The sequence below is a fragment of the Dama dama genome, chromosome 15 (assembly GCF_033118175.1).
Source record: "Dama dama isolate Ldn47 chromosome 15, ASM3311817v1, whole genome shotgun sequence".
Classification (NCBI taxonomy): Eukaryota; Metazoa; Chordata; class Mammalia; order Artiodactyla; family Cervidae; genus Dama; species Dama dama.
Window position 1 is genome coordinate 28,472,179 of NC_083695.1, and position 25,683 is coordinate 28,497,861.

Below are 25,683 nucleotides of genomic sequence, written 5' to 3' on the forward strand. Positions count from 1 at the left end.
AAGGATGTTAAAAGTGCTACTTCAGTGAACACACGAATGATAAGAAAGCAAAACAGCCTTCCTGCTGATAATGGGGAAAGTTTTAGTGGTCTGCATAGAAGGTAAAACCAGCCACAACATTCCCTTAAGCCAAAGGCTAATCCAAAGCAAGGCCCTAATTTTCTTCAATTTTTTGGAGGTTAAGAGAGGTGAGGAAGCTACAGAAGAAAAGTTTGCAGTTGAGATTTAAGGAAGGAAGCCGTCTCCATAACATAAAAGGGTAAGGTAAAGTAGCGAGTTACCCAGAAGATCTAGCTAAGATCATTAATGAAGGTGGCTACACTATACAGACTTTCAGTGTGGCTGAAACAGCCTTCTGTTGGAAGAAGAGGCCATCTAGGACTTTCCATAGCTGGAGAGAAGTCAGTGCCTGGCTTTAAGGGACAAGCTGCTGACTCTCTTGTTTGGGGCTAGTGCAGCTGGTGATTTTAACATTCTGAAAATCCTAGGGTCCTTAAAAATTATGCTGATTATGTTTTATGCTAGTTATGCTACCTGTGCTCTGTAAATGGAACAACAAAACCTGGATGACAACACATGGTTTACTAAAAATTTAAGCTCATCGTTGAGACCTACTGTTCAAAAAAAAGAAATTCCTTTCAAAGTATTATTGCTCACTGACAGTCTACCTGGGTCATCCAAGAGCTCTTATGGAGATGTACTTACGATTAATGTTGTTTGCTAACACAACATTCATTCTGTAACCCATAGATCAAGGAGTCATTTCGACTTTCAAGTCTTATTATTTGAAGAAAAAAATCATGAGGCTATCACTGTCGTAGATGTGACTCCTCTGATATATCTGGGCAAAGTAAATTGAAAATCTGCTGGAAAGGATTCACCATTCTAGATGTGATTAAGAAGATTTGTAATTCATGGGAAGAGGTCAAAATATCAACATCAACAGCAGTTTGGAAGAAGTTGACCAGACCCTCAGGGATGATTTTGAGGGTTTCAAGACTTCAGTGGAGGAAGTAACTGCAGATATAGTAGAAATAGCATGAGAACTAAAATTAAAAGTTGAACCTAGGGGACTTCCCTGGTGGTCCAGTGGCTAATATTCTATGCTCTCAATGCAGGGGACCAACATTTGATCCCTTGTCAGGTAATTAGATTCTACATGCCACAACTAAAGCTCTCATGTGTCACAACTAAGACCCAGTGCAGCTGAATAAATAGGTAAATAAATATTTTAAAAATGTTGAACCTGAAGGTTTGTCTGAGTTGCTGTAATCTCATGCTAAATTTTGAGAGCTGAGGACTTGATTCTTAGGGAAGAGCAAAGAAAGTGGTTTCTTGAGATGGTATCTACTTTAGGTGAAGATACTGTGAAAATTGTTGGAATGACAACAGAGGAGTTAGAATATTACATAAACTTGATAAAGTAGTGCAAGGATTTGAGAGGATTGACTAATTTTTGAGAGAAGTTCTACTGTGGGTAAAATGCTATCAAACAGCATTGCATGCTACAGAAGACATTGTTCCTGAAAGAAAGAGTTCATCAGTGCAGCAAACTTCTCTCTTATTTTAAGGAAGTGCCATAGCCTCCCTACCCCAGCCTTCAGTAACCAGTGCCCTGATCAGTCAGCAGCCATCAGCGATGAGGCAAGACCCTCTTAACTAGCAAAAAAGATTATGACTCTCTGAAGCCTTAAATGATGTTTAGCTTTTTTTTTTTTAGCAATAAAGTATTTTTTAATGAAAATGTGTACATTTTTAAGACAATGCTATTGCACACTTAATAGACTACACTGTAGCACAAACCTAACTTTTATAAGCCACAGAAAACCAAAAATTCACGAGACTCATTTTATTGCAGTGATCTGGAACCAATCCTGCAATATATGAGGTGCTTGTACGCAAAATTTAAGATATGTGGTGACCTTAGTTTTTACCTGTAGGTAATACTAAAGAAAAAAACTAGAAAGAAGCTCTGGGTGGTAGGAATTTTGGGTGTGTTTCTTCCCACTGCTTCAGTTAGGACTTGTTATTTTTATAATCAAGAGTGATATAAAGAAGAATGGCGTACATAATGAAAATTACAGTTGTGACCATTGGCTTACACAAGTCATGTTGTACCTTTTAGCTACGGAAGCTGAAGGAGATGTGCCAGAGCTTTATCACCAAAGAAAAGGGGAAATAGCAAGATGCTGGATCAAGTACTGTTTGACTCTCATGCAGAATGCCCAACTTTCCATGCAGGTAATACAGTCAAAAGTGATCTTTTCTGTCTTAAACAGCAGGATGTAACTAAAAGCTTAAAATGGGAAGTATGCCCATTGGACTCACTGCATGTGTATTATTCATGGCATGCAGAAGGCTTATTTCTTGCTTTCCCTGTCTCAGCCTGTTCAGATCTTACTCATCCATTAAGGCTGTCTCAAACAGCACCTCTTCCTTCAAGACTTGCCACTGGATAGAGCATAAGCCCCACCAGAGGGGAGTCTTCATCATATTCATACTATGTACCTACCGATCTCTACACATAACAGGTGTTCAAAAACTATTGAATGCGTATACGATTCTTAAACCCTACAAATCTCTTCTCCCTCCTTTAAGAACCCTTCCTAAGTCACTTGACTTATTCATATTCTTATCTTATTCCTTTACCTCTTCTTAGACTGTGAGCAACCTGATGGCAGGAAATCTTACTAATCTTCATATACTTTAGACAGTAAATATACATATTGATAAAAATATAAGTATAAATGTATCTGGAAACAGCCCTGCTAGTTTGTGGCTGTGTCTCCATGGCAGTTAACTTCTCTGTGTCTCAGTTTCCTCACAAGTAAGATGGAGATAATAATAGTGAGTTAAAAAAGGGCTCAGAAAAGTGTCCAAGAGGTAACTAAGTCCTCAATCAATGTTAACTATCATTGTTGATACCATTATTACTAATCCATACTTAATGGATTCTAGTTCCTAATCAGAGCCCTGGTGGCTCAGACGGTAAAGAATCTGCTTGCAATGCAGGAGACCCAGGTTCGATCCCTGGGTCAGGAAGATTCCCCTGGAGAAGGGAATGGCAACCCATTCCAGTATTCTTGTCTAGAGAATTCCATGGACAGAGAAGCCTGGAGGGCTACAGTCCCTGGGGTCACAAAGAGTCAGACACGGCTGAGACACTAACACTTCAGAGGAAAATAAATTATTTGGATGCATATTCTAAAGTACATCGGAGACTTTCCTGGAGGAGTTATTATGCCTCTTTTCTGTTTACATGCATTAAAGTATAACCATTTTTACTAGTAAATATAGAACCTTTTGAAACTACTATACAAAATAAAAGCAAACAAACCACAAAACCCCAGAAACAGGAGTGTTTCAAAGGTGAGAGCACTTTGGAGGTAGAGGGTAAAGATGAGGCATATTTGGAAAAGGAAGGAAGTGGGGAGAAGAACTAGGGAGTTTTATGTCTAGAGAAATTGCAGCCCAGAAAATCTGTCAGTGTTCTTCCTCTCAGAAAGCAGTCTAAAAAGTGTGTAAATAAATACACCGCCAGGAAGCATGGTCAGTAAACAAGATTTAGAGACTTAGGCCTGCATTTGAAGTAATTGTGTCAAGCAAAGCGCCCTGTGGTTTACTCTTACCATTCCTTTAGTCCATGCTTTCCAGACTGGGCACTGGAATTTACCACCTGCTTGTTTTAAACTCAAATAGTGACCACGCTACTAAATTACTTAGATTTCCTTTAATCTGGCTTTGTTACCTTAGCTTCATCCTTTGATCATCTGCTTACCTGAAAAGCCTTCTTTAATTCAAGTTTAATAACATCTACAATTTAAGTATTTATTTCTGACAGGTTTATAGTAGTCATTGTACTATGATGAACAAAAACAGACCTGGTTTTTATGTCATACGAAAGTGCAACTTAAGTTCCACAAAGGAGAGACACAAGATATAAGAAGTCACGATGGGAGGAAGTAACATCTGAAGGAAGCTCTGGGAATGCATAGGAATTTCTAGACTGGAGAAGCAGCACAGCATTCCAAGGAGCTGAAGCGGCTGTTGAAAAGTTCTGTGGTGTGGGGAGCACGGTGGTGGAAATGATGGAGCAAGGCCTGTGAGGCTGGAGCAGAGAGAGCGTGTGTGATAGAAGACCGACTTAGAAAGGGGCTGGAACATTCTGGGTCTTCCATGACTGGAAGCCTTGGTTGGGGGCGGGAGGGTTTGGACTGATCACTTAGGTGGCAGAATGGAGGATTGAGGGAAAGCAGGCGTGGACGAGGAGGATTGCTTAGATCACTGGAACGGTGGGGGTGAGATGTGAAGGGAGCTTGGGCTAGGACAGTGGAGGAAGAGATGGTGGAAAAGAGTGGGTGCAAGAGGTTATTTAGGGGGCAAGACAGAAAGGATTTGATGATAGATAAGAAGTGTGGGCTAAAAGAGGAGAGAGACATCAAGGATGATTCTCCTGCATCAGCTGGCTGTCCAGCTCGAGGGAGTGACCTTCACTAAAATAAGAGAATAGGAACCTGTTTGCAGAAGAGGGAGAGTTCCATTGTGGACATATTGAGGCTGAGGGGTCTTAGTCTTCTGAGAGGAGGAGGAGGTGTGTACGGGGCTTTAGTTATGGGTCTGGAGCCTAATAAGAGCCTGGTGTACCTGAAGATTTGTGGGTCCTCCTCCTGAGGATGGCAGTTGCAACCATGGGCACAGATGGAGACACCCGTGTAGAGCTGTACTGTGCAGTAGAAGTAGGGAACCAGCTACATTCGTCACTTTCAGTTGTCTAGCGGCTACACTGACTGAGTGCTAAGTTGCTTTAGTCGTGTCCAACTCTTTGTTACCCCATGAACTATAGCCTGCCAGGCTCCTCTGTCCTTGGGATTTTCCAGGCAAGAACACTGGAGTAGGTTGCCATGCCCTGCTCCAGGGGATCTTCCCGACCCAGGGAGTGAACCCGTGCCTCTTATGTCTCCTGCATTGGCAAGTGAGGTCTTTACCACTAGCACTATCTGGGAAGTGGCTACATTAGACAAAGAAGAAAGCAAGTGAAATGAATTTTAACTTGTATTTCTTCCACCTAGAATATATAAAGAAATACTCATTTCCATTTGTTATTAATACTAAAAAGTTGTTGCGCTGTTTTATAATCTGTACTAAATCTTGGAAATTGGGTGTATATTATTTTACCCCGATCACATCTCAGTTTGGACAATTCAAATGCTCCGTCGTCATCCGAGCATAGCACATGACTCTGTTCTGAACAACGCAGATCTAGAGAGAGGACCTCAGATGAAGAGAAGAACTGGCCTCGGGGCTGACCACTGGTTATCTGATGTTTATCATGCAGGAAGAAGAGAATGAACTGACTATTTTTCAGCCATCTTAGTTCCTTCCTCTTTTTTTTTTGCCCCAGGAGGTAGGGGAGATAACTTTAACTATGATGGTATATTTAACACTGTCTTTATTTTAGTATCTTTGAGAGACCTAGAGCATTTCTCTGTAGTATATTTTATTAAATAACTTAGCATAAACATCATGCTGTTAATCTTAATGGAATTTCTCTGCAATATTTTTAAGGCTGATTTCAGCCTTACTCTAATGTTAAAATATCAATACTAACAATGTATTACATGTATATAATATTTCATAGCTCTTATAGTTTTCATATGCATTTATGTTATCTGAAGGAGTAACTATAAATGAGTTAGTTCCCCCAAGAGGAAAGTAATAAACAGTTTAGTTGTGTTATTTACTTTTTTCCTAGTTTCTTTCATTTTTAATTACTTGGAATATAACTAGAAAGAAGTCAGGATTTCCTGGTGGTCTAGTGGCTAAGACGTCACACTCCCAGTGCAGGAGCCCTCGGCTCTATCCCTGGGTCAGGGAACTAGATCCCGAATGCCTGCAAGTAAGAATTTGCTTGCCACAAACTAAAAAATCCCACATTCCACAGTTAAGGAGCTGGATCAGTCAAATTAAAAAAAAAGTAGATAAATATTAAAAAAAAAACTAAGAGCTTTAAAAAGATGTGGGTTTCCCTGGTGGCTCAGATGATAAAGAATCTACCTGCAATGTGGGAGATCTTGGTTTGATCCCTGGGTTGAGAACATCTCCTGGAGAGGGGAATGGCAACCCACTCTAGTAATCTTGCCTGGGAAATTCCATGGACAGAGGAGCCTAGCGGGCTACAGTCCGTACAGTCACAAAGAGTTGGACACAACTGAGCGACTAAAAGATGTGATTGTAATACCTCCCTCCCCCAGGCTGGGAGGTAAGAGGGTTTTCTTGTCTTGTGTGTTAGTTGCTCAGTCGTGTCCGACTCTTTGCAGCCCCGTGGACTGTAGCCTGCCAGGCTCCTCTGCCCATGGACTTCTCCAGGCAAGAATACTGGAGTGGGTAGCCATTCCCTTCTCCAGGGGATCTTAAATTTGCTTTAGTACTGACAGCAGGAGACAAGTCAGTGTCTGTCTTCCTTAACCATAATTTATTTTTTTCTTTCAGGACAACATAGGAGAGCTTGATCTTGATAAACAATCTGAACTTAGAGCTTTAAGAAAAAAAGAACTAGATGAGGAAGAAAGAGTTAGGAAAAAAGCTGTGCAGTTTGGAACCGGTGAACTGTGTGATGCCATCTCTGCAGTGGAAGAGAAAGTGAGCTATCTGAGACCTTTAGATTTTGAAGAAGCCAGAGAGCTTTTTTTAACGGGCCAGCACTATGTCTTTGAGGCAAAAGAGTTCTTTCAGATTGATGGTTATGTCACTGACCATATTGAAGTTGTCCAAGACCACAGTGCTCTGTTTAAAGTGCTTGCATTCTTTGAAACTGACATGGAAAGACGGTGCAAGATGCATAAACGCAGAATAGCTATGCTAGAGCCCCTGATGGTGGACCTCAATCCACAGTATTACCTGTTGGTCAACAGACAGATTCAGTTTGAAATTGCACATGCTTACTATGATATGATGGATCTGAAGGTTGCCATAGCTGACAAGCTGAGGGATCCCGATTCACACATTGTGAAAAAAATCAATAGTCTGAATAAGTCAGCACTGAAGTACTATCAGCTCTTCTTAGACTCTCTAAGAGACCCAAATAAAGTCTTTCCTGAGCATATAGGGGAAGATGTTCTTCGCCCTGCCATGTTAGCTAAGTTTCGAGTTGCCCGCCTCTATGGCAAAATCATCACTGCAGATCCCAAGAAAGAGCTAGAAAATTTGGCAACATCATTGGAACATTACAAATTTATTGTTGATTACTGTGAGAAGCACCCTGAAGCTGCCCAGGAAATAGAAGTTGAGCTAGAGCTTAGCAAAGAGATGGTAAGTCTTCTTCCAACAAAAATGGAGCGATTCAGAACCAAGATGGCCCTGACTTAATGATCCTTGTTTCTGATGACAAGATGTGCAATATTGAGATTTTTTTCCTCCTTAAACAGACCCAGTTCCATTGTGATGTTTCACTTAATAGCCAGGTGAGTGCTGTTTGAGCTTGAGATACAGTCAGACCAATTGAGTCTTTGCTAGGACCTTAATCAGCATAATTAATAATTTATACCTAATTATGTAAATACATTGCCTTGTTAAAGTGACATGTGATTGGTATTTTAGATTGCTCGTTTCCTATTTAAATATATGCCTTTCCTGCCTCCTTTTCTAAAAGTAGGTTTTTTGTTGGCTGATATTTACTTGATGGATTTGTTAAGGGAAAAAAATGCTGGTTAATATACCTGGGGGGCAAGCTGTTACTGTATTAAAATTGAAAAAGTAACTTCTTGTAGTTATTCTTCCCAAAATATTTACTTTCCTAAAAAAAAATAGTTTCCTTTCTGAGATATTAAAAAACTAAGTTATGTTGTAAAATATTGTAGTATGTTTCATAATAGAGAAAAAAAGGCCTTGTTGGAAATATAATAAATTGACTTGTTTCACTAACAAAAGCTTCCGTTTATTCTTTTGTCTTCTTGTAAGAATTGGTTTATTTTTTTTCATTTATTTATTTTTTAAATTTATTTATTTATTCACTTTACAATATTGTATTGGTTTTGCCATACATTGACTTGAATCCTCCATGGGTGTACATGTGTTCCTCGCCCTGAACCCCCCTCCCACCTCCCTCCCACCTCCCTCCCCATTAAGAATTGGTTTATTTTTGATACTTCAAAAGTATTGCCTTATTTGAAGCCAGAGAAGAATATTTCTTTGGTAATGTTGTACAGAGAGAACACATAAAATCTCACTGAGTATCCTTACTGAAATACTACCATGTACCAGAAAAGTTCTACTGGATTCAGTTTCTCAGAGGATCCTAGTATACTGCTGCTGCTGCTAAGTCGCTTCAGTTGTGTCCGACTCTGTGCAAACCCATAGACGGCAGCCCATGAGGCTCCCCCGTCCCTGGGATTCTCCAGGCAACAACACTGGAATGGGTTGCCATTGCCTTCTCCAATGCATGAAAGTGAAAAGCGAAAGGGAAGTCGCTCAGTCGTGTCTGACTCTTAGCAACCCCATGGACTGCAGCCTACTAGGCTCCTCCGTCCGTGGGATTCTCCAGGCAAGAATACTGGAGTGGGGTGCCATTGCCTTCTCCACCTAGTATACTGGTGAACCTTAAAGCATTGTTGAAAAAAGATCTGTACATAATAACATTGTTAATATATGTTATTTTAAGTAGATGCAGAATTGAAATGGAGCTCCTCTTCAGATAGTGCAAATATCAAGATCAGTTGTAAAATTTGATACAGAGAATAGCACTGTGTGCTAACTTAGTCCTAAGCTTTCTGAAGCCAAGCCTAAGATTCTGTAATGTTCATTTATGTGTGGTAAATACCTTGCTTTTCCTTTGAGGTCAGTTTGCCGGAGGGAGGCGGGGGTGTGGATCTTTGAATGTAACAGCATTGTGTGATTCACTGAATATTTAATGCTTATTAAATATCTACTGTGGGTCAGGCACTGTTCTTGCTTTTCTGAGCTTGGAGGATACAATAATGAAGAAGATGAACAAGGTCCTATTCTCATGGAGCAAGTAAATAGAGAAGCAAGAAGATTTCAGGTCATGAATGCTGTTAAGAAAGAAACCAGAGGGACTTGCTAGTGGCCCAGTGGGTAAGACTCCCTGCTTCCACTGCAGAGGGTCCAGGTTTGATCCCTTGGTCAGGGAACTAGATCCCACATTCTGTAACCAGAGATCCTGTATGCTGCAACTGAAAGAGCCTGCATGCCACAACTAAGACCAGTGCAGCCACATAAAATAAGTATTTTTTTAAAAAGGAACCAGAATGCTAGATTGACATTAAATGGGAAGTGGAGCTAGTTTAGTGAAAGTGACCTGAAAGGCTGCTGAAAAGGTGGGCAGTGACACTGAGAGAAGACGTTAATGGGCTAAAAGGGCAAAATCACTGCAGATGGTGACTGCAGTCATGAAATGAAAAGATGCTTGTTCCTTGGACGAAAACCTATGAGAAACCAGGAAGCATATTAAAAAGCAGAGACATTACTTTGCCGACAAAGGTCCATCTAGTCAAAGCTGAAGTTTTTCTAGTAGTCACATATGGATGTGAGAGTTGGACCATAAAGAAAGCTGAGTGCCAAAGAATTGACGCTTTTGAACTGTGGTGTTGGAGAAGACTCTTCTTGAGAGTCCCTCGGACTGTAAGGAGATCAAACCAGTCAATCCTGAAGGAAATCAGTCCTGAATATTCATTGGAAGGACTGATGCTGAAGCTCCAATACTTTGCCACCTGATGTGAAGAACTGACTCATAAAGACCCTGATGCTGGGAAAGATTGAAGGCAGGAGGAGAAGGGGATGACAGAGGACGAGATGGTTGGATGGCATCACCTGACTCAATGGACATGAGTTTGAGCAAGCTCAGTTGGTGATGGACTGGGAAGCCTGGTGTGCTGCAGTCCATGGAGTTGCAAAGAGTTGGACACGACTGAGCGACTGAACTGAACTGAAAAGAGCAGCAAAATCAATATTCTTTGGGTGAGTGTTCCAGAGAATGTGAGGCCCTCAGGCTGGACTGAACTCAGGAAGGAGTTTTGCATTTGAGAAGATAGGAAGGCCTGTGTGACTGCAGCCGAGGAGGTGGGAGCCAGATGGGGTGGGGCAGGTGTGGGAGAGGACTTTGTAGATGAGGGTAAGGAGTTAGGATTTTATTCTAGGCTTGGTGGGAATATTTGTGGATTTTTTTTTTTTAAAGGGAGAACATGATCTGATTGGCATATTAAAGAAAAACTGATCTGGGTCCTGGGGGGAAAATAGATTGTAGGGAGAAGGGGGATGTGCCAAAAGAGAAGCAGGGAGACAAGCCACATTCCATTAGGATTAATCCAAGTGTTTGGACTAGGGTGATCCAGTAGGGATGGAGAGAAGTGGATAAATTCAGAATGTGCTTTGGAAGTAGACCCACAGGACGTGCTAGAGGATTATGTGGAACGCCTGAGGGGGAAAGGAGTCAAGAACCATATTAGGTTGAAGTGTGCAGGAGAAGCACGTGTTTCTGAGGGAGATGTGGGGTTAGAATAAAGAGTTCTGTTTAGGTCATAGTGAGTTTAGGATATTAAGATACTTGAGATGGAATGATTGCTAGTGGCCTTCTTTAATCAGACTTGAAGGGATCAAGAGGAGGCAAAGAGGGGAGGGAGGCTGACTGGGGATGTGAGATGGCTCTGCATCTCAGGTCTGCTCATTTCTTCAACTGTCTTGAGAACTAACTCTAGAACAAGTCCCCCTGTTATAAGCCTTTCTTGATAAGGCCGTTTTGTTCTCAACATTATTCAGTCTCAACTTCCTTTTATAGCCATTCAGGTGTTTCCTTAACTTACTGAGCTCCTTCTGTGGGCTAGTTGTGCTAAACTCTAGAACATGACCTGTAAGGCACAGCCTCTTAAACCCTGATAGCTTTTCTTCCTCTCGACTGTTATTCAATTTAGGTTCAAAAGGTTCAACTGTAACGCACTGGTCTTAAACCAGTCTTTATCCTCGTAACCATCAACATACTTTGCTATTTACTACTTGCTATCTAGTGTCTTTTCATATTTTAAGACTTTGTCTTTAGTTATCAGCAGAAAATCTGGCTGCTTCGTGGCCTGCTCTGTTCAGAGCCTGTTCCACCGACTGCTTTCCTGAGCACAGGGCCCCAGAGACAGCTGTTCTCTGAGACTTTGTTGTTTCCCTGGATTAGTACTTCTCAAACTTTTTGGTCTCAAGGCTCCTTTGCACTGAAAATAGAAGATGCCAGAGAGCTTTTGTTTTATGTAGGTTATAAGGGTATATCTTTCTGTGTTTACCCTATTTGAAATCTAATTTTGGGAAATTTTAATAATTTAATGTTAATAAACCCATTGGATTTTTTTTTTTGGCTGCATCCTGTGGCATGTGGGATCTTAGTTCACTGACCAGGGATCAAACCTGCAGTGGGATTGCAGAGTATTAACCAGGGAAGTCCCTGGATATAAACAATTTTATGAAAAAGTGAAAAACTTTACATTTGCTTTAAGAAAAAGTGGCATACTTTACATTTTTGAAAGATATTTAATGTCTGACTGAATAAGAAACAGGTTGATTCTCATAACTGATGTGAGGTAACATGTCACGTAGCCTTTGGAAAACTCCCCTGTACATTTGTGACAGTGTGAGTGAACAAAGTAATGTCATATTATTATGAAAATAGTTTCATGGGACGTCATGCTCCAGTCTGAGGTTCCCTGGGCCCTACCTAAAGAACTGCTGCCCTGCTTTATCTCCAAAATAAATAACTCATAAAACTCAACAACAACAAAAAACAACTCAATCAAAAAAATGGTCTGAAGACCTAAAGACATTTCTCAAAGAAGAGACACAGTCAGCCAGAGGCACATGAAAAGATGCTTAGCGTCACTAATTATTAGACAAATGTGAGTCAAAACTACAGTAAGGTACCTCTTCACAGCAGTCAGAATGGCCGTCATTGGCCATTTGTTACAAATAACAAATGCTGTAGGAGGGTATGGGGAAAGAGACCCCTCCTACACTGTTGGTGAGAGTGAACAGAAGTTGTCACTATCAGAAACAAACACTCAGAAAAGTAAAAACAGAATTACCATATAATCCGAGAATCCCACTCCTAGGCATATATCTGTAGAAGCTAGAATACAAAATGATACTTGCATCCCTATGTTCATAGTAGCACTGTTCACAACAGTCAGAACATGTCCATCAACAGATGAGTGGATAGAGAAGGTGTGATAGACACATGCGATGGAGTGCTACTCAGCCATAAAAAAGAATGAAACAATGCCATTTGCAACACCATGAATGCAACTAAATCCTATCATACTAAATGAAATAAGTCAGGAAAAAGACATACTAGATGATGTCACTTGTATGTAGAATCTAAAATATGGCACACATGAGCCTATCTATAAAACAGAAATAGACTCACAAATAGAACAGATTTGTGGTTGCCATTGGGGGAGAGAGAGGGAGGGACTGGTAGTTTGGGGTGAGTAGGTGCAAACTATTACGTTGAGACTGGATACACAACAAGGTCCTACCTTATAGCACAGGGGGGTATATCCAATCTCCTGGGGTAAACCATAATGGAAAAAAATATGAAAATGTACATATGTGTATAATTGAGTCACTTTACAGCAGAAATTAACGTAACATTGTAAATCAACTATACCTCAATTAAAAAAGAACAGCTTCCCTAGCCTGTTCTGTGTTGGACAAGGTGCAGAATGGATGTTGAGACTTAGTTTAATGTGGCTGCAGTTACATATCTAATCCTCCCATGAAAAGAAAAAAAAATTAATCTTTTCTATTGTTTATTCCACATCGGTTTTGGTTGAATGTAGAGTCATGGCAATGTCATGTCTTTATTATCTTATCACGAATGTATTGGGTGTCTTGGCAATGCTGGGTTCTTTCATCCTGTTTTGTCTGCTTCAACTCTGTCAAAGCTGTTCCACTTATTTTCGTCCCTTAGTGTGGAGTTGCTGAAGGGTGCTAGTGGTTCCCCCTTACGAAGCTGGTTCTTGGTTCTGGGATTGTTTTGCAAAATCTTCCATGAAATACATATGCCCAGAACCCTTAGACGTTTTGGCAGCAAGACAGAACTTGGCCCAGAGGCAGTGACCTATCAGAGGCACACAGCCTTGTGTTCTTCCTCTCACCCCTGAGACTAATTACTGGGGCAAAGACTGTACACCGAGGTAATAAAAAGTGGGCTTTTCCAGGACATGGAAGCAACCTAGATGCCCATCAGCAGATGAATGGATAAGGAAGCTATGGTACATATACACCATGGAATATTACTCAGCCATTAAAAAGAATTCATTTGAATCAGTTCTAATGAGATGGATGAAACTGGAGCCCATTATACAGAGTGAAGTAAGCCAGAAAGATAAAGAACATTACAGCATACTAACACATAAAAATGGAATTTAGAAAGATGGTAATGATAACCCTATATGCAAAATAGAAAAAGAGACACAGAAGTACAGAACAGACTTTTGAACTCTGTGGGAGAAGGCGAGGGTGGGATGTTCGAAAGAACAGCATGTATATTATCTATGGTGAAACAGATCACCAGCCCAGGTGGGATGCATGAGACAAGTGCTCGGGCCTGGTGCACTGGGAAGACCCAGAGGAATCGGGTGGAGAGGGAGGTGGGAGGGGGGATCGGGATGGGGAATACATGTAAATCTATGGCTGATTCATGTCAATGTATGACAAAACCCACTGAAATGTTGTGAAGTAATTAGCCTCCAACTAATAAAAAAAATTAAAAAAAAAAAAAAAAAGTGGGCTTTCTTTCAGGGAGCAAGCAAGGGAACCTGTTGTTTGTCCTTAGTCCCCTCTGCTTCAGCAAAGGCCCCAATAAAGCCTTTCCTGAACCTTTAGTCTGACCTCTGATCAATTTCTATTGATGAAAGAGACCAACAACCCTGGCTGGTAATGATCTGTGGCGCCCAAAGTGGGGCTCGACCCCTCCTGAGGAAAGGGTCTGGGCGCCTCTGGGACACCTAACAGCTTTCACGTGGGTGACAGGAGTCTGAACCACTTGCTTCAGAGTCACCCTAGTTTGTTAACTCCCCCCCTGGCCCCTGGGGTCTCAGTCCCCTCACTCAGGCAACACTTTCCCTTCGCCTTTATGCCTTTTCCTCCATCACCATTTCCCCTTTCCCTCTCCTGAAATCTCTCTACTTTGCTCTCTGTCCTCTCCTTTTGAAAGGGTAGACGGAGCAGCTACAGCATCACTCCTCTCGGCTTGTGAGACCTGCTCCCTCTGGCTGGCGCAGGCTCACCTTGATGGGTGACAAGCCGAGGAGGGAGAGGCTCACCTCATACCCTGCAGACCTTGGTCCAGGGGCTCCCCACTGACCGGAGATTTATGAGAGGGATGCAGGTTCAAACCTCATATCCTGTAGTGACTGGAAGTCTGATCCTCCTAACATTCTCACCTTTATTTTCCTGCTGCCAAGAGAAGTCCCATGGGGACGGGCTGAAGCAGCAGATTTCTATACACTGGTGAACGTGTGAGAGGCCACTTGTGGGTTGCGGTCCCACACAGGACGGACGGTGGCTGGTCCAGGCTCTTTCACCCCCGTGGGCAGGAGACAGGGTGCGCCCTCCTTCACTAGCCCTTTCTGGAAGCGTGTGGCTGGGTGTCTGAATGGACACCCACAGGGGACGGGGTGAAACGGCGATCTCTCTCTCTGTGTCTCTGTTTTCCAGTGTTTTCTGTCCCTCCTGCCTTTACCTCTCCCTCAGTCCTCAGCCCATACTCCCGTCCCCTTTATCCTGAAAACTTGTCTGTGTCATTAAGTGTTATCATTGGTATCTTTGTGAAGTAGTTTTGTCTGTCCACCAGCTCCTGCAAGTCTTTGCTGACATTGTGGTCACAGTGGAGCACTGAAGGCTTGAAATACAAACAAGCCTGCATTGCCTTGGACTCGGCCTTGTTGGGGGTACTTAGTGGGATTTTAAAAAACAAAAGACAAGACAGGAGCTTGCATTTTCCCCTCCTCTGCTCTTGCCGTGGGCTTGTAACTCTCCTGCCTGGGCTCTCAGGAAATACCTGCAGTCCCCCAGACTGAGGTGGGTGGGGGGAGGACAGAGACATTTTAAATGCAAGTGGGAAAACTGAGGTCTTTGGTTCTGTAGAAATTAACTTGTCTAGCTTAAACCTATGACTTTAATAGACTTTTTAAGAGTTATCAATATTAAGGATAATACTTTCACTGTACCCAGAGTTACATGAAGTCAGTAAGTGCATATTGTTTCTGTTATAAATCCTGTCAACAGGGAAAAATAACCTGATATGGTTAAATTTTTAAGTAAATGTAACTTGGATCAGAAAGTTTTTTGTAAACTATAGGAATAATTATGTTTTGGAAATGTTCATCTAAAAGAGTCTCTCTAAATTTTGATTAATTTGAAACTAAATGAGAGTAATTGGATATTCACACCATTTCAAACAAGATAAAATATTGGAACATTAATTGCTAAACAGGTCTACTTTCGTCTTCTTGTGAGACAAACTAAAGATGTTTGTTGCCACCTTACATGTTCTTTAGCAAAGAATGGAAAGGTAATGTAAAGGACAGTTCATGGTTGCTTAAGTAGGATGTGTGTTTTCAGAAAAGAAGGTATGAGGACTGGAAATATATGTTTTGAAAGGAAAATGGGTCATTTTTCCTAGAGCTGGCAATTTTTGAATGGGGAAAGAATAAGGGACAAACTTTGGCTACAGAAAGTTTAGAAGATTTGCAGAAGAGAAACACTGAGAAGAGTTTGTATGTGGTCAGGATTTCTAAGGTTGGATTAAATTTCTTTAGGTAATTGGATTTTTTTTTTTTTTTTTTAAGTAGGTTGATGCAGGACTGGATTTGGTTCTTCTCTCTCATAAGAGAGTAAAATTGTCCTGGATGCTGCTTTTGAGAACAGATTATGTGAGTTCCTGTGCCTTTAACTGATGTACATTTACTTTTTATTTTTTTCCCAACTTAGCCCAAGGAATAAGTATTGTTTCACAGAAACCTATGATATATGAGTATTATAAAACTTCTACAAATTTTAGACAGACTTCCCAAATATCGAATTCTAATTGAAATTCTCTGGACTTCCAGTTAACTTTGGGGTGCTTCAAGGGTCCCCTGTGTGCGTGTAGGTGCGTGTTCAGTTGTGTCCGACCCCTCGTGACCCTGTTGCACTCTAGACTGCCTGTTGTCACTCAGTTGCTAAGCTGTGTCTGACTCTTTGCGACCCCATGGACTGCAGCATGCAAGGCTTCCCTTTCCTTCACTATCTCCAGGAGTTTTCTCAAATGCTTGGAAGATCCCAAAGAGAGATTCTAAACTAATTGGGTTAATCTGTAAGGAGAGGTTTGGCAGGTTCTCAGAGAATCCTGACAAGTTCAGGGATGAATTTGTCAGTCTGGGATTGGCAGTCTCTCTCACCTGGCAGGACATCACGGTATTTCAGGCCCACTGTTGCACTTGGGATGAAATGGAGCATATACTGATAAAGGCCGGGGAACGTGCACATGGCTTCCTGCCACCCACCCACAACAAATTTACCAAGTGGAGGAGATGCAATCCCAGAACATGACCCACACCTGGACTATGAAGATTGTGTAAGCCAGGCTAGGATGAGACATTTTACTACTTGTCTATCAGAAGGAATGCAAAAGTGTATGGTGAAGCCTGTAAATTGTGATAAAATCTGAGACATTACACAGGGAAACAGATGAAAACGCAGCAGTCTTCCTGGGCCAGGTGACAGAGGCATTCAGAGAGGACACCAGTACAGACCCTGAGTCCATAGAAGGGAGGACACTGCTGGCCATGAATCTTATCACTCAGGCTACTCCTGACATCCAGAGAAAACTACAAAGGCCCGGGGCTGGGCTTGAAACCCCATTGTCAACTTGATAGAGGAGGCCTCCCAGGTCTGTAACAACCACGACTTAACAGAGGCGAGCAGTAAGGATAAGGGGCTGATGTAGAAAAAGCAGCTTTGGGCTGCTGTAACTCACCCACAAACAGCCAAGAAGCCACCTGGGCTGAAACCAGTTTGCCTTTTGTCTAAGGAGGGACACCGGGAGGGCAATGTCCTGTGCACCCTCCAGTGGGACATTCGAGAGGTACCCCTGACCAGCCTCAGATTTTTGATAATTTCTCAAATGAGATTCCTGTGGACTGTCTGGCGGGCCCAAGTGCCTGCCTGGCTCCTGATCCTACTTGACCATCGTCAGGACTCCAGCAGAGCCTCAGGTCACCCTAGACGTGGCAGGTAGGAGAACTGAATTTCTCACAGACACCTGAGTCACTGCTCTGTTCTGACTTGACCAGCCAGCCCCCTCTCCAGCCATGACTGTACTGTGATGGGAGATGATGGACAGTCAAAGGGAAGGTGGTTTATGTCTCCCCTCCCTGCGGACTCAGGTCCGCTATCACTACTCTCCTTTCTATATAAGCCAGAATGCCCTGTCCCCCTCCTCGGGAGAGGTTTGCTAAATAGGAGCCATGTAGTCTTAGGATAGGTGAAATCCAGGGAGGAAAAAATTCAAACAGAAAATGCATCTATTGGTAGTGATAGCCCCAGATGACCCACCTGCTGGTCATCAAAATATTTCCCAGGACATCCTATAAGAAATTAGAGAACAGGTGGATCTTGTAGTTTGGGATAACTTGGTTCTAGGCAGGGCGAAATTCCTTCCCCTATAAGAATAAGATTAAGGCCTGGGGCACAGCAATCCTTCTGCTGGGCATGTACTTCTGAGAAAATCATAATTCAGAAAGACACATGTACCCCAGTGTTCACAGCAGTACTATTTGCAATATCCAGGACATGGAAGCAACTTAAATGTCCACTTACAGATGAAGGGATAAAGAAAATGTGGTATAGGTATACAAAGGAATATTACTCAGCCACTAAAGAGTGAAATTGGGTTATTTTAATGATGTGGATGGACCCAGAGTCTGTCATACAGAGTGAAGTGGCTCAGAGAGAGAGAGACAAATACCAGATATTAACAAATATGTGAAGAATAATGAGCACCAACATACCAGAACGCTGCTTAACCTCTGTTTCATTTCCTTCCTTCCCACTTCTGCCCGCAGAGGTCCTAAATCTGGCATTTATGCGTACTGTGTTATATATCAGTTAGAAGTTACATATTCAGGCCAGTCCAGTGGTTAGGACTCCACTCTGCCATTGCATGGGCTGCAAATTTGATCCCTGGTTGGGAAACTAAGATCTCACATGTCGTTCAGCATGGCCAAAAGATAAATAAATTAAAGAATAAAGACTAAGACCTGGAGCATATACTGGGAAAAACTATGATTCAAAAAGATACATGTGGACTTCCCTGATGGTCTAGTGGTTAGGAATCCACCGGCCAATGCAGGGTACATGGGTTCAATCCCTGATTCAGGATTGAGCCATGAGGAAACTAAGCTCTTGTGTCATAATTACTGAGCCTGAACTCCGCAACAAGACAAGCCACTGCAATAAGTCCAAGCACTGCAACCAAGAGTAGCCCCTAGTCACAGCAACTAGAGAAACCATGTATGCAGCAAGGAAGACCAAGCACATCCAAAAATAAAAAATACACTTCCACCATATGTTCATAGCATGATTCAGAATAGCCAAAACACAGAAATGACCTAAATGTCCATCCACAGATGAGTGGATAAAGAAGATGTAGTACATATATACAATGGTATACTACTCAGCTATAAAAAAAGAACAACATAATGCCATTTGCAGCAACATGGATACAACGGGAGATAATCATACGAAGGGAAATAGAGAAAAAGAATAATAATATCACATGGTATCACTTATATGTGAAATTTAAAATATGACCACAAATGAACATGTCTACAAAACAGAAACAGGCTTACAGACTAGAGAACAGATTAGTGATTCACAAGGTGGAGGCTGGGAGGAGAAGGATGGACTGGGAATTTGGGGTGGGTAGCTGGGTTTAGAAAAGGCAGAGGAACCAGAAATCAAGTTGCCAATATCAGTTGCATCATAGAGAAAGCAAGGGAGTTCCAGAAAAACATCTGTTTCTGCTTTATTGATTATGCTAAATCCTTTGACTGTGTGGATCGCAACAAACTGTAGAAAATTCTTAAAGAGATGGGACCACCAGACCACCTTACCTGCTTCCTGCGAAGTCAAGAAGCAAGTTAGAACCAGACATGGAACAATGGACTGGTTCTAAATCAAGGCTGTATATTGTCACCCTGCTTATTTAACCTATATGCAGAGTACATCATGCAAAATGCCAGGCTGGATGAAGCATAAGCTGGAATCAAGCTTGCCAGGAAAAATATCAATAACCTCAGATATGCAGATGAGTAACCTTAATGGCAGAAAGCTAAGAGGAACTAAAGAGCCTCTTGATGAACGTGAAAGAGGAGAGTGAAAAAAGCTGGCTTAAAACTCAACATTCAAAAAACTAAGATCACGGCATCTGGTCCCATCACTTCATGGCAAATAGATGGGGAAACAATGGAAACAGTGACAAACTTTATTTTCTTGGGCTCCAAAATCACTGCAGATGGTGACTGCAGCCATGAAATGAAAAGACACTTGCTCCTTGGAAGAAAAGCTGTGACCAACCTAGACAGTGCATTAAACAGCAGAGACATTACCTTGCTGACAAAGATCAGTAGTCAAAGCTATGGTTTTTCCAGTAGTCATGTGTGGATATGAGAGTTCAACTATAAAGAAAGCTGAGTACCGAAGAATTGATGCCTTTGAACTGTGGTGTTGGAGAAGACTCTTGAGAGTCCCTTGGACTGCAAGGAGACTAAAGCAGTCAATCCTAAAGGAAATCAGTCCTAAATATTCATTGGAAGGACTGATGCTGAATCTGAAGCTCCAACACTTTGGCCGCCTGATGTGAACTGACTCATTAGAAAAGATCCTGATGCTGGGAAAGTTTGAAGGCAGGAGAACAGGATGACAGAGGACAAAATGGATGGCATCACCAACTCAATGTACAGGAGTTTGAGGAAGCTCCAGGAGACAGTGAAGGACAGGGAAGCCTGACGTGCTGCCGTCCATGGGGTTGAGAAGAGTCAGACACGACTGATCGGCTGAACAACGACGACAAGATGCAAACTATTATATTTAGAATACATAAACAACAAGGTTCTACTATATAGCATAAGGAACTAGTTCCAATCTCCCAGGGTATAATGGGAAAGAGTATTTAAAACAGAGTGTATTTTATGGAAAAACTGAGTCACTTTGCTGAACAGTAGAGATTAACACACACTATAAAAGAACTACACTTCAATTTAAAAAATCAACAAAAAAAGTCAATACATGAAACAAGAACAAAAACATTAAACACTGCCAATTTTTTTCTGATAGAGTTGAAAAAAAAAAAAAAAAGATTAAGATCTTGGGACAGATACCACTGAAAGAGACAATGTCTTTTAAAGCTGGAAGCCCTGAAGGGGATCCAACCACTGCTCAGAAAATTCCTAAAACATGGACTCTTTAGGCCCTACCAGTCTCCTTGGCGAAGAAGGCAATGGCACCCCACTCCAGTACTCTTGCCTGGAAAATCCCATGGACGGAGGAGCCTGGTAGGCTGCAGTCCATGGGGTCATGAAGAGTTGGACACAACTGAGTGACTTCACTTTCACTTTTCACTTTCATGCACTGGAGAAGGAAATAGCAACCCACTCCAGTGTTCTTGCCTGGAGAATCCCAGGGACAGGGAGCCTGGTGGGCTGCCGTCTATGGGGTTGCAGAGGCGGACACGACTGAAGCGACTTAGCAACAGCAGCAGTTCCCTTGCAACACCCACATCCTCCCCATTCAGAAACCTAGTGGGGAGTAACTGTTTGTGCAAGTCTTTGGAGCAGTGAATGAGGCAGTCATCCCTGTTCACCCACTCACGCCAAATGCAGACCCTCCTAACCCCAGTGCCAGGAGCACCCAGTATTTCTCTGTTATGAACCTCAAAGATTCTTTTTCAGTATTCATCTATATTCAAACTCTTAATGCCATTTTGCCTTTGAATGGAGGAACCCTGACACCTGGACAGATAACTCAGTAGACACGACAGTGTTTCTACAGGGTTTTTGGACAGCGGCCAACCTTTGGAAATGAATTAGAAAGGCAGCTGAGGGAACTGAGCCTTGAGATGGGAACTCTTCTACCGTATGTTGGTGATCATTGACTAAGTAGTGTGGCCAAACGAGATTCACATCAGATACCATTAGGGTCCTAAATTTCCTGGCAAAGGGGCTTTTTATAAAGCCTCTCTAACAAAGGCACAGATCTCACAGCGATGGATTCAATATTTAGGGTTTTCTTTTGACCCCAGCAGCAGAAGTCCCGATCATAGATCAAAAACGAACAATTAGTGCATTACCATCTCCAGCCAAAAAGAGGCAACTTCGAGGCTTCTCAGAATGGCTGGCTTCTGTTACATCTGGATTCTAAATTATAGCCTCACAGCAAAACCCCTACTTGAGGCTCTACAGGGAGGAGAAAGGGAACCCCTTCAATTGAATAAGAATCACTAGCAGGGCTTTGAGACTCTAAAGACTGAGTCGAGTAGAGCACTGGGGCTTCCAGATGTGGACATGCCATTTACCGTGCGTGCTCACAAGAGGTCAGAGGCAGCACTAGGAGTCCTGACCCCGAGACTGGGACTGACCCAGGGGGTACTGGCTTGCTTTGCAAAACAACTGGACTCAGCGGCCCTGGGATCGCTAAGTTGCCCGCGGGCAGTAGCAGCCACAGCCCTGTTGGTTAATGAGGCTTCCAAGCTCACCTTGGGACTACACTTAGTTGTGTTGACCTCTCATCAGGTACAATATGTGCTGGAGGTCAAAGGACATCGTTTTTGACTGAAGGAAGGTTAGCAAGATATCAGGCCCCTTCTTAAGGACACCGCTGACCTTACTTGAAGGTGTGCCAAACCCTGAACCCAGCAACTCTGCTTCCAGTGGTCAAGAGTGGAGACTTAATGCAGAATGTAGAGAGACCCTAGAATCAACTTACGCCAGCAGGTCTGATCTTCCAGATGAGCCTCTTCATAGCCCTGAGGTCGAATGACTTAATGATGGGAGCAGTTTTGAAGAAGTGAGAACCCAATAGGCTGGCTCTGCCTTGGTTAGTCTAGATGAAATCACAGAAGCCAAAGTCCTGCCATCCCTGACTTTAGCCCAGAAGGCTGAACTAATTGCATTAGTGAGAGCATTGCAGTTAGCAAAGGATAAGATATTAAATATTTTTACTGACTCTAAATGTGGGTTCCATGTGCTAAATCCTCATGTTGTCATTTGGAAAGCAAGAGGAATGTTAACTACTATAAATTCCCACATAAAACAAAGATTTCATTCTGGCTCTTTAAGAAGCAGTGCAGCTCCTGACCTGCGTAGCAGTAATCCACTGTAGAGGCCATCAGAGAGATGGATCTTCTGTGAGCCAAGAAAACAGCAAAGCTGATCAAATTGCAAAACAGGAGCTCAATTGCAAGGAGCCGAACAAGTTATGGCTCTAGTGATTGCCCCCCTGAACTCTGTAGCCTTTCCTAGTATTCCCCACAGGAAGAAGAAAATACTGAGAAATGGGACTATGAGGAAAAAAAGCACCGGCTGGCATGAAAAGGAAGAAAAGTTCTAACCCTTGAGGCCCAACAATGGAAGTTCATGAAGAGCTTACTGATGCCGCCTGCCATGGGAGGGATGCAATAGGGGCAGAAGGCTTTTGCAGGAAGGCGGTAAAGAGAACAGTAAAACAAGTAATGCTTGCCTGGGATTTATGTGCCCACAATAACACACCCATCCAATCCCTGTTTGCTGCTCAGATCGATTAGATGCTGAGGGACATATCCAGGGGAAGGCTGGTAGGTAGATTTCACCCAAATGTCCTCATGATCAGGACATAAATATCTTCTGAAGTTTGTTGATATTTTCACAAGATGGCTTGAAGCCTTCCCCACCCAATCTGAAAAGGCTGTGGAAGTCTGTAAGTCCCTTTCAAAAGAAATAATTCCTCAGTTTGGACTTCCAAAGTCCCTCCTGAGTGATAACAGGCCCTCTCTATAGCCAGAATCACACAGGGGCTCACAATGGCCCTAGGAACAGACTACAAGCGTCATACCCTTGGCTCCCCCAGTCTTCGGGTAAGCTAGAGAAGTGAACCATACTTTAAGGAAAACCTTAGCAAAGCTCAGGCAAGAAACTCAGGAACCCTGGACCAGCTTACTTCCTATTGCAGTCCTCAAGTTCTGTGTATCCCCCAGGAGTGATCTGAGACTTAGCCCGTTTGAAATGACCTATAGGAGACCTTTTCTTACTACTGACATTCTAGTGAATGAGGACCTGAACCAGGCCTTGAGATATATCATTTACCTAGGACAAGTGCAGAAGCAATCCAGGACTGTCCCCACAAGGCACTGCCAGCTCCCCCTAAAAATACACAGGAAGGAGCAGTTCCTTCACAAAGAAACCCCGGTGACCAAGTTCTTCTTAAAACCCGGAAAGGGGTTCCCCCAACCAGCCATTGCCAAAAGGGAAGTCCCCCTATAGTAATTTAAACCATCCTCACTGCTGTCAAACTGAAAGAGAATGGGTATACTTGTTCCAGACTAAAGATTTTACCTCCAGAAACCCCAACACAAGAGAAGAACAGTACACCTGTGAGCCAGCGGAAGATCTGAGATACCTAGTCAGAAGACAAGCACCATCACAGGTAAGTAAAAGGATGTAGTGGGTTGGATCCTATTTGAAGCCTTTATGGACTTGAGACCACTACTGTTCCTTGGCTGGTGTGGTTCTTGCCAATTGTCTGGCCCTTGAGTACCTTCTGGCAGAACAAGGTAGAATTTGTGGGATAACTAATACTTCCTGCTGCACTCGGATCAATGCGACGGGACACATAAAAGTTAATATTAAGGAGATATAAGCCCAGGCAGACTTGGCTTCATAATTTTGGTAGGGGATTTAGTGCCTCCCTTATCTGGTCAACAGCTTAGGAAGACCAAAGTTAACCTGGTTCCTTCCCTTTCTAGGCCCTTCAATGGCTATTGTCATTCTCCTTTTTAGCCCTTGTTTATTTAACCTTTTGGTTAAGTTTGTGTGTTTAGGCTCCGAAAGTTTGAAATAAGACTCATGATGGTGCAAGAAATGCAGTCCATTTCGGTGGAGAGTGGCCTAGGTTCCTACAGGTCCTTGAAACAGTCAGCGAGGGGCTTCTCCACCTCTCGGGTGGGCTAAGGTCAGCAGTCTCGTCCAGCAGGAAGCAGTTTCAGAGCAAGAGACCTTCAGCTCCTTACCCCTTTAGAATAAGGGTGTAGAGTCTTTTGGGGGGAATGAGACAGGCTGGGATCTGGGATCCTTTGCTGAAGTGCTGCAATGCTTGTACCTGAACACACCTCCCCTCAAGCAACGAAATACCAAGAAACTGTATGGGATTAAAAATAACTGCCTGTATGCACAGTGAGGGCAAATTTTGGACAAAAGATGTAAAGAGGCCCTAAACTCTGCCTCTTTTGAAGCCCTGAATCAAAAGAAGATCGTCCAGAGCAGACGTAGGGTGCTGCACTTGCCCCCTGCACACACCACTACCTCAGGGGTGGACAGCGCACCTCAGCCACCCTCCGGCCTGAGCCGTGGACACACTCTACCCTCACCCCATGTAAGAAAGAGCTGGGGCCCACCCCCTCAGAGATGGAGCCAGCAAGGGAATTTGTTGTTTGTTCTTGCTCCCCCTGCTGCAGCAGGGGCCCTAATAAATCCTTGCCTGCAAAAAAAAAGTGAGATTTTTTTAATGCAGAAGTTCTTTTCCATTTTCTATTCAATCATGCTAGATTTACATATATATATAATGGAACATTATATTCCATTATATTCCCTACTCAGGGAATTCCCTACAGGCCTTTCCCTCCTCTAGGGGATCTTCCCTGCAGACCCAGGGACTAAACCTGTATCTCTTGTGTCGCCTGCACTCGTAGGAGGATTCTTTACCAGTGGAATATTACTCAGCCATTAAATGAATGAAATAATGCCATTTGCAGCAATATGGATTGACCTAGAGATTATCATACTAAGTGATAGGAAGTAAGTGATTTGAAGTAAGTCAAAGACAAATATTATATGATATCACTTATATGGGGAATCTAAAAAGATGATACAAATGAACTTATTTACCAAACAGAAACAGACTCAAGACTTGGAAATACAATTTGTAGTCATGTATGGATGTGAGAGTTGGACCATAAATAAAGCTAAGCACTGAAGAATTGATGCTTTTGAACTGTGGTGTTGGAGAAGACTCTTGAGAGTCCCTTGGACTGCAAGGAGATCCAGTCCATCCTAAAGGAGATCAGTCCTGGGTGTTCATTGGAAGGACTGATGCTGAGGCTGAAACTCCAATACTCTGACCACCTGATACGAAGAACTGACTCATTTGAAAAGACCCTGATGCTGGGAAAGATTGAAGGCAGGAAGAGAAGGGGAAGACAGAGGACGAGATGGTTGGATGGCATCACTGACTCGATGGACATGAGTTTGAACAAGCTCCATGAATTGGTGATGGACAGGGAAGCCTGACATGCTGCAGTCTATGGGGTCACAAAGAGTTGGACATGACTGAGTGAACTCAAAGGAGAAGAATGTAGGGGAAGGAAAAAAAGGAGTTTGGGATTAACATATATACACTCCT

At 42.7% G+C, this 25,683-nt stretch overlaps 1 protein-coding gene across 1 annotated transcript in view; it reads left to right on the forward strand.

Annotated features, from left to right (window-relative positions):
* KIFBP (kinesin family binding protein) overlaps positions 1-7,919 on the forward strand; it is a 61,158-nt gene extending 53,239 nt beyond the window's left edge. The window contains exons 6-7 of the mRNA XM_061161689.1: positions 2,126-2,241; positions 6,490-7,919. Of these exons, the coding sequence (XP_061017672.1) occupies positions 2,126-2,241; positions 6,490-7,365 (992 nt within the window). The 3' untranslated portion in view covers positions 7,366-7,919. The remainder of the gene's footprint in view (positions 1-2,125; positions 2,242-6,489) is intronic.
* The last annotated feature ends 17,764 nt before the right edge of the window (positions 7,920-25,683 follow it).